Raw genomic sequence first — 9,074 nt, 5'->3', positions numbered from 1 at the left:
GTATATATTTTGCGCAATTACTATAAGAGATCGAGCAATAAGTATTTGTGTATTTTATATATGCATACAAACGTGTAATCTTTTCTGTGTAACTTTATAATAAGAAGCGCAGCATTAAAATGATAAACATCCTTACCACAAATTCTCCGAGAAAAATCTTATTACAATAAGGCTTCATTTCCCTTTCAATATTTCGCTCCATTTCATGAAGTAACAAAAACGATGTTCCGCATATACAAACTATTTCCGACATTTGCTACTGTAAACGCATTAACGGCTTAAATAATTTTAACTGGTTACGTTATATGTATATAACATACGAAATTGCACCAATCTTAAGTTTAATATACGTAATTATTTCCAAGGAGTACATATTTTCTTTACAAAAGTTTGTGCATATCACGTCCGCATTTATCAACCAGCGATATATATTCTATTAATTTAAATACATAAAACCGAAGATAATTATAATCTGCGTATATTTTGTTAACATAGGTATTTTACATCGTTGAGAGAAAAAAAAGGGGGGACCCATGGAAGAAAGTAAGATGTGTTTGGTTCAAACGGAACAAGCCGGAGACTTGAACACGCATGCTCAAGTGAAGAAGTGCTCGAAATTCTTCACCCTTCTACCTACAGGCCCTGCTTCGCGGCACGTCCCAGCTTCACAGCGCATGCACGCTGTGCTCGAGCAAGTGAACGGCGCGTATCAATTTCACTGCCGCTCGCATGTGTTCTCGCGCGTACTCATGCGAAAGAAACCTTATCCATTCAAGTGCCGGCCACAGGTGACATACAGGAAATCAAAGGCATTACAGGGCTCGCTTCACTTCAACTTTCCTTCTTAACTACCTAAGTGGTATCTGGATTGCTCCGTTGAACTGTATTTGTGTCATCACAGACGAGTTCATTAGTCATTCTAAAAAGCAAGATGTAAAGAAATTAGAAGGAACAATGCTATTGAGTTTTATATTCTTAAAACTCGCCGAAATGGCTACAGATTTTATTAAAGTAGTTTATCAATTTAAGCGAAGAGTCTAACTCTTAAATTTGATAAATTCAATGATCGAGAGCCAAAAATAAATTGGTATACGTTTATAAGTAAACGGTTTCTATGCTGTGACTGGTAAAGGGCGGAAGTTTCTGTTTTTTAACCAGTATGCACCCGCTAGTAAAATGGTACAGCAGAATCCAAGTAGGAAACGCAACTTCCAATGGTATCTAGAAGACTTTAAGACATTAATGATTTTAATAGTTTGCTCTCTGGTATCACGTTCGCTACCAGAATTCTCAATAACAAAGTTAGCCATTTCTGCTTTCTTTTCTAAAGACATCTGTACAGCGACTCTCAGCTTTGCTTTGGCTTCCGTGAAGCCTGTCCTTTCCATAAGTCGTTGCAATTGCAAATCTTCTTCGCTAAAATCAAAGAACACGTTTCTGTTTAATACCCGACACTTGTAATTCATACCCTGATAACCATCTGTCTCCAGTCTGACATCAGATTGGTAGCAGGGTCTGGCTCTGGCATGAGAGCGCAGAGTCTGACGTCAGAACCGTAGCAGACGGCAGAATCTGCTGCGGATCTGGTGCCGATCTGACATCAGGCTCTGGACCTCAGAACGCAGCCATCTGCGGACATAGACGACTACGGTTCTACGGCTATCAGGGTAATTCCATTACTCGTAATCACTCAAATGAATATCCTACCAAGTTACAACAATTATTTTGTGCAAGTAATTCAGCATGTGTCCCGTTTCGAACAGCAATGGCAGATCCATGGCTATGAATGGATGACCTTGCAGAAAATATTTAAACGTTTGCCAATATATTTCCTTGTATATATGCGGGTGCGTTATGGTGTTTAACTTCTTTCTCTTTTCCACATTGTTAAATATCAAATCGCCTAGTTTGGCCCTATCCAGCTCGTTCGTATTTAAGAACACTTCCGGGCCAAATTCTTTTCGTATTTTGTGCCAGGCTGGTTTCCCAGGTTCGACGACTGCAAAGGACAATGAAATTTGGTAAAACAATCAGCTGAGATGATTAGGAATGCGTACGTAATGAATAGTAAACGCAAGAAATGGGAATATAGGAAACACTGGAATGAAATTATCATATCGAAAGCGTCATTGTTGTGCTATGACATTAGGTAAGGGTATATTAATTTCTCTTCTAACCTTTCCGCGCTATTTGATCGGCGTCGATGACAGGTATCCCATGTTCCCGAAAAATAGCAGCAACGCTGCTCTTCCCGGTAGCTATTCCACCTGTCAAACCTACTATGAACATTTTCTACTAAGTATCTACTTGTACGTGTTTCGTGCTCGTCCTTATCAAGTGGACATCGTAACTATTATCTGCATCACCAAATCGGATGCTTATTTGAGTTTAGTCATGATATGACGGTTTTCATCGAAAGCTTTCGTTCCGCACAATTTTGGCGACATATTACTGAATTTATACGTATCGACCAATGAGAGTCGCGTGGAGCAAAAAGGAACGAGGCATACGCTGCTTTCATTGGCTGCAGATTACAAGTAACATGTTAATACACAAAATAGAGAAATATATGTTTTGGGATCTGACATCTGTCACTATGACATCTGGTGGCGGAAAGTAGAAGCGCTCGTTGGGTACACATCAATCCCTGCTTGTTCTCGTGTCGTTGCAAAAATTCCGCTGAGCGGGATTTGAACCTGCCCAAACACAAATACTTTGCATAGAAAGGAACATTTTCGCAAAAAAACTACATTATTGCATATACAACATATGTATCTTGTACCCATACCGGCGCCATCTTGGGTAGGCCCCGCCCCCATGTCAGATCCCAATATAATTGAAATTTTTATCGATTTGAAAATATAACGCCCATTGTTAATATCTCGTTTATTTCCATTTTTTTTATACATTCCGTGTATATTCAATATGTTATGCACATTGCAATAATTATAATAAGAAAAACTCAGTTCGTATACAATTATAGGTTTTTAAGGAATTTTGTCTATGTATAAGATATGATCCTGCCAAGGAAGGGAAAATGTTAAAATTATAAGATAAACATTATAGGATATTTTACGAAAGATTTGGCTTCTAAGGCGAAGTGACTGATAGCGAATTCGGTGCGTCACACTGACTCTGCACTGGTCCCAGAAAATGACTTGATTGGTTGTTTCTGATAAAAACGAATATAGCTCTATAAGAATCAACACCAGTGCAGTCAGTGCGAGTTACCGAATTCGCTATGAGTCTATACCTATATTATGTAAATACATTATTCCTTTTTGTCTATGCGTAAAATTCTTATTTTATGATAACAATGGTCAGCTCATACATTGTGAAGTAATTGTAAGTAATGCAACAAATAGAAACGTATAGTGCACTATCGCAGTATTGTTCGGCTGATATTTTTTCGTAAAGCTTTGTACAGTTTATTAATAGATACATTAACTATATAGCGTATAATTAATGCCGCAATGTAGTTGTCACCATCTTTGATTTCAAACAAACCACATTCTTCGCTCCGTTGGAGCTGTCTAAACAAATTTGAATGCCATCGAAATATTATAACAGAATAATATTATATTTAATTCGGTATATAGATGTGAAATATCCGTCCTGTTTTAATAAAGAAAGGACGCGGGTAACCTTCATTAAGTAGCGGGAAGGGAAGATCAAAATGAATCGTAAACTACCGATTCGGACATATGAGAGAAAAAGATGCAAAGAAATAACAATTTCAATAGAAAGATTGCATATCTCTACTGCGAACAGTACCAGTAACGTGTCAGAGCGTGCTCCATTAAAACATGTCTTGAATGCAATTGAAACAAATGAACCTAACGATAACTCTCTGCATTACGATCCTTTTGATACAACATTTGATAGACTCGCTAGAAATGCAAGGTATGAAGTTTTGTTATCGTTCTATAGTAGTGTTCAGTTGTTAATCAACTTCATTTCGCAGACATCAAATGCAAGCGCTTAAAACATATGAGAAAAGAGAATCCCATGTCCGTACAGATGATTCTAGTGGGAATAGCGCTACATCGCCGACGACTGACCATAAACGTCTGTTGCACGATGATTTTCAGTTACACGCTGCCAGTGTTATGCCTACTTTAAAGCGAAAGCTAACACGGAACAAATCTAAAATGCAAAGTATAAAGAAAACGATGAGTAGGAAGAATACGTCAGTGTTACAGAATAATGGAAAGTCGAAGGTAAGCTTCGCTCAATTAGTAGCATGTTAAAATTGTACCATAAATTAATAATATGATAGTTGTAGGAAAATTGTTAATCAGTTTACTTTAACGATCAGGTTAAAAAGAATAATGCTTGTGAGAAATATCGGTTGCGTAAGGTGAGGAACAGACCGCAAAGAACTCTCAGCTATTTAAATATCGATTCTTCAGTTTCCGATTCTGAAACCGATATCTCCGAGATTGAGAACCATCGTAGTAAACATAAAAAATTGCGCAAAAGACATATTAATGAAAAGTATGCCGTAAGGAACAATAAGAAAGACGACGACAGGCCACATTTAAGTTCTTTCAAAGATAGGAAAATGAAGCCATGTTCTGTTGTTTTGGACGGATCCAATGTAATAGGATATAAGAATAAGATGAACAGTATTAAAAATAATTCTACGGAAGAGGCACAAAAACATATATTAGAAAATTACAAATTATCGGAGCATTTTGAAAACACGAAAATAAGCAATAACAATTTGAAACGTGATACTGTAAATATGAAGCATTGTTTTGTTAAATTGGTAAACTTGGAAGTAGCTCCAAACGTGAAACCATTTACGTTCGGAGGGAAACATGAAAATGTAATTAGTAGTACACCTATTGGTAGGTCGATAAGATCTATGGCTCGTTCAATTTCTTTGTCGCCTATACCTATCGAATGTCCTGAGAAATTGAATAAGCCTGCCACGTGTGCAGACAATATTTCAATTACTGGGAAAAATGAATGTACGTCTATGGAGAAGATTAAATTACCAGTGATCTGTTTAGTGAATACTAACGTTAACAAGTGTAGCTTAAACCAATCAGAGAAATTGGATAGAAGAAGTACTGATTCGTTGGCGATTCACTGTACAAGTAATAATATTCATGATCAACGAGATCAGTTGGCAAAAATAACGTCAGAAGGACCTCTCGATTCAGCGACGAACATTTCAGCAGCTGAAATGAGAAATAACATGGCAGATGTACCTTCCGCGCCCACACAGGAGTATGTAATATCAAATGCAGTAGAAAAGAAACATCATTTAAATTTTTCTGTTGACGTGGATAGATCACGCTCCATGTTTGGTAATACAAACGAAGACGTTCAGACTTCGTTATCGAGGGTTGAGGCTGCAAATAACGTGGTAGAAGTATCGTCCACTATTTTAATATCAGACGAATCAAATAAAGGATCAGATAATAACATGTCTTCCAATTCTATTACATTAAGTAAGAAATCAATTTTAAATATAAATAATAATGAAGTAGACACGATATGCAATAAGGTGAAAGAGGTAGAGCTGGATGAAATGTTAAGCCCAGTTAAATTGACGTTCTCGGAGACAAAAGATGGTGTTGTAGAATTTAAACTGGCAACTAAAACTGTAGATTTGAGATGTAACAGTACAAGAAATATAATTGACGAGACTGATAGTCGATTTAGTAGAAATAATGCACTGAGTGCAGGTAACAGTTTTGTGAGTAATAGCGAGAATTGTAATGCGACTGAACTTTGTACAGTGTTCAAACAGTTACAAGATCCTTTTAGAGTTACAAAAAGAAGGAAACGTTACTGTAAGTGGGAGCTTGATTTAGCTAGTGTTTCGGAAGGTAATGATGTTGGTAATGAATCAAAGAAAGGCGAGGCATATTCAAAAAGATTGAGGGAGAGTAGAAGAATAAAGTTACCCAGGAACGCATTAGAATCTTTAGAAAATATAACTCAATTGTCTATTAATGATACATTTGTAAAAATAGATAAACCTATATATTTGAAGCCAGGTAAATGTTGGGCAAGATCTTTGTCAATTTTGAACAGCATACAAAATGAATTTAATCTGGAGGAATTATCTATTGGCAAAGGCAAAAATTGGAGGTATAGCGTTCAGGACATTATGAATATGCAAAAGCAAGGTAATTATGCAATAAATAAGAAATTCTATAAAAAATTTGTCGTTTAATTCGAAATTTAGGATTTATCAAGTGTTACACTTCAGATAAAATTCCCTGCGACACAAAGAAAATTTGATAGAGTATATAGAAACATTTGAATATCACTTTTTTTAATATCTGAAGAAACGAAATTTTATTTTAAGATTTATTAACCTGAAAGATAAACATTTTTATTATTTTTCACATTAAAGTATGTACGTATTCCTATTTTGGCCTTTATACATTTATTATTTCTTACATATATCATTTTAAAGTACATTTTTTTTATACATTTCTATTAAAAAATAACAAAAAAATGGAATAAATATAAATGGGTAGGTTCTACAAATTGGCGTGTAAGAAAGAAAGCAGGTTCTTCGGTACAGAATATCAATGTCAATCGGAATCTTACGTGTGCAGGTGTTATTCAAAGTTGTATAAGAAGTGATGGAACTGATAAAGAACTGCGAGTAAATAATGAAACTATTAATAAATTTCGACATGAATTGGTTAATAACAAAGGTAGAACTTGCGATTCTACCAGCCTTGGACGTCTTTCAAGAAGAATATCGGTTCGCGTTGTTCCAATTAATAAAACCATAAAATCTATAGAAGATGCGCCATTCCTTGAAGTTTATGGTATCGTTCCAGTGAAGGGTCAGAGGGTTTCTTTAATATATAGTGAGTTAAGTTTTCTATTTCACTGTACCTTAAAGATTAAATATGATTTACATAATGCTATCATATAGATGCGCATGACTCTGTTCGTTGTGATATTCCAAATGATGATGTTGACGGTGAAATTATTAAAGAACATACAGTATCGGCAGCGAAGGAAGTTATCCTGGAAAAATGTGCGCAAAAACATTATATACCATTCTCAACATATTTTTCATATTCGTGAGTATAGACATTACAGTTATTTTGAAAATCTGTCGAACGATAGTGTAATAGTCTTGTATTAGGTACGTGAAACATTGTCGAAAAATTGGGGAAGGTGTGTACGGGGAAGTTTTTCTTTATGAACACGAAGACAGGAAGTCTGTTATAAAAATCATTCCCATAGAAGGCAACGAGTTGGTCAATGGAGAACCACAGAAAAAGTTCCAAGAGATATTATCAGAAATCGTAATCGCATTGTAAGCAGGCGCTGCCATTGCAATTCCAATATATTATATAAAAGTCTTAATTATAACATTAACACGAACATCTTTCCAGAGAACTACATAATCTGAGATTCAACGCTAATTATAACACTGACGGATTTGTAGAAGTGAAAAATGTTAAATGCCTTAAAGGAAAATATCCAGAAAAGCTCGTGGAACTTTGGAACGTTTACGACGAAGAGAAACATTCAGATAATGATTGCCCATCGATGTTTAATGACGATCAGTTGTACATCGTTCTGGAACTCGGCCATGGTGGTCAAGATTTGGAAGCATTTGTATTTAATACTGCAGAAGAAGCTCATATTTTATTTGTGCAGGTCTCAAATTTGTGTATATAACAACAGTTTTATTCCTATAAGTTCAATGTATCACTATTCATGAATTTCGCAGGCTGCATTAGCATTGGCAGTTGCAGAAAAGGCTGTGGAATTTGAGCATAGAGACTTACACTGGGGCAATATATTAATATCTCCAACAAGCGAATCTCATGTACATTATAAACTAGGACAACAAAAGATTGTATTAGCTAGCAAGGGTGTGAAGGTATTTTGAAGAGACAAAACGTCTTTTACATTAACTGCTCAGTATTCTGAAGTATTCAAAATTTCTGTTTTAGGTGTCTATCATAGACTTCACTCTTTCAAGAGTAAGGTACCAAGGATGTAGCGTGTATAATGATCTCGCATCAGATCCTGCCCTTTTCACGGCTCAGGGTGAATATCAGTTTGAAATATATCGTCTGATGAAGGATAAGATCAAGTAAGTATGCGTGTACATTGCTTGCGAACGGTAATGAATTTCATATACTTATTCGTAAATTCTTTCAGGAATAACTGGAAAAAATTCGAACCCTACACAAACATTTTGTGGCTGCATTACACTTTAGACAAAATGATCACGGCAGTTAGGTATAGAAGAAGATACTTGAAAATTCATAAACGAGGTATCGCGAAGCTCGAAGAGCTGAAGAATGAAATTTTGAAGTATAACAGTGCCTTCGATTTTGTAACAAATTGTGACAAAGTTGTCAGCTTGCTGTGCACTGACGCAGAGTCCGAACTTATGAGTGTTTAAAAAAGGAGAAATATTTCTTGTATTGTAATAGCAAATCAATTAATGCACATAGTTTGTACCGCACAAGTCCTTCGTAATTCCAGCAATATTAAATTTAAAAAAAAAAAAAATTAATCTTAAAACTGTTTCAGTCGCCACCTTAATCGCATATAGGTCGGCGATGGTTCATCGTACTACTACAACTGTACAAACACGCACTCAAATTACTATTTTAAATGCGCCTTTTGTGTAATTTATCCTGCTTAATTAAGGGACCAAGAAACGCTACAGATTTGATACACGTATGTATGTCATTTTTGTACAAACAGTATCCGTCATTAAGTATAAGGTAAATAATTACAAATATGTAAGAGAGTAGTCAAGGATCTATATTTTAAAATTTAGCTGCAGAAGTTTTGTAAAAGAATTCCGAATTTATTAAAAACCCCGAGCACTTATTAAAGACTAAACAGATTCTTAAAACCTCCTGTTGTCGATAAATTAAGTTTTTGTTTTTATTAGAATTTATTATAACTGTTCCTTTTGTTTGAAAGCATATTCTCTTAAAAACTATTACTTTAATTACATAAACTGTAATGGGACAAATACAATATCAAAAATGCTGCAACAATAAAAGTCAGAATAAAAAGCGTAGAAAAAACACTTTGCACTCGTTACAAAGTTTGTG

General features: G+C 35.4%; 2 protein-coding genes across 2 annotated transcripts; one reads left to right on the top strand and one right to left on the bottom strand.

The window, feature by feature from the left end:
• Window positions 1-30: 30 nt before the first annotated feature.
• On the bottom strand, window positions 31-2,456 carry Dpck (Dephospho-CoA kinase). Its single transcript, XM_076808377.1, has 3 exons — window positions 2,178-2,456; window positions 1,708-1,999; window positions 31-1,416 (listed from the first exon to the last, which is right to left on the bottom strand). The coding sequence occupies exons 1-3, from the start codon at window positions 2,287-2,289 to the stop codon at window positions 1,113-1,115; spliced, it is 708 nt and encodes a 235-aa protein (XP_076664492.1). The 5' UTR covers window positions 2,290-2,456; the 3' UTR covers window positions 31-1,112.
• Window positions 2,457-3,548: 1,092 nt separating this feature from the next.
• Window positions 3,549-9,047, top strand: Haspin (haspin). Its single transcript, XM_076809400.1, has 11 exons — window positions 3,549-3,903; window positions 3,965-4,220; window positions 4,319-6,146; window positions 6,585-6,845; window positions 6,914-7,064; window positions 7,130-7,303; window positions 7,383-7,650; window positions 7,724-7,876; window positions 7,950-8,092; window positions 8,161-8,431; window positions 8,539-9,047. The coding sequence occupies exons 1-10, from the start codon at window positions 3,677-3,679 to the stop codon at window positions 8,405-8,407; spliced, it is 3,708 nt and encodes a 1,235-aa protein (XP_076665515.1). The 5' UTR covers window positions 3,549-3,676; the 3' UTR covers window positions 8,408-8,431; window positions 8,539-9,047.
• Window positions 9,048-9,074: the final 27 nt, after the last annotated feature.

Source organism: Andrena cerasifolii, chromosome 3 (genome assembly GCF_050908995.1).
Source record: "Andrena cerasifolii isolate SP2316 chromosome 3, iyAndCera1_principal, whole genome shotgun sequence".
Lineage (NCBI taxonomy): Eukaryota > Metazoa > Arthropoda > Insecta > Hymenoptera > Andrenidae > Andrena > Andrena cerasifolii.
Note: the sequence above shows the minus strand (reverse complement) of the source record. Positions and strands in the feature narration are given on the sequence as shown.

What these genes read in the sequence shown, in the direction of transcription:
- Haspin (XM_076809400.1), top strand. Translation starts at nt 3,677, where the DNA reads ATGAATCGTAAACTACCGATTCGGACATATGAGAGAAAAAGATGCAAA. An exon ending in AGAATAATGGAAAGTCGAAG is followed by an intron (nt 4,221 to 4,318) that starts GTAAGCTTCGCT and finishes TTTAACGATCAG; the next exon opens with GTTAAAAAGAATAATGCTTG. An exon ending in CTCATATTTTATTTGTGCAG is followed by an intron (nt 7,651 to 7,723) that starts GTCTCAAATTTG and finishes TGAATTTCGCAG; the next exon opens with GCTGCATTAGCATTGGCAGT.
- Dpck (XM_076808377.1), bottom strand. Translation starts at nt 2,289, where the DNA reads ATGTTCATAGTAGGTTTGACAGGTGGAATAGCTACCGGGAAGAGCAGC. An exon ending in CGATCAAATAGCGCGGAAAG is followed by an intron (nt 2,000 to 2,177) that starts GTTAGAAGAGAA and finishes TGTCCTTTGCAG; the next exon opens with TCGTCGAACCTGGGAAACCA. An exon ending in AAAATAATTGTTGTAACTTG is followed by an intron (nt 1,417 to 1,707) that starts GTAGGATATTCA and finishes CTTTGATTTTAG; the next exon opens with CGAAGAAGATTTGCAATTGC.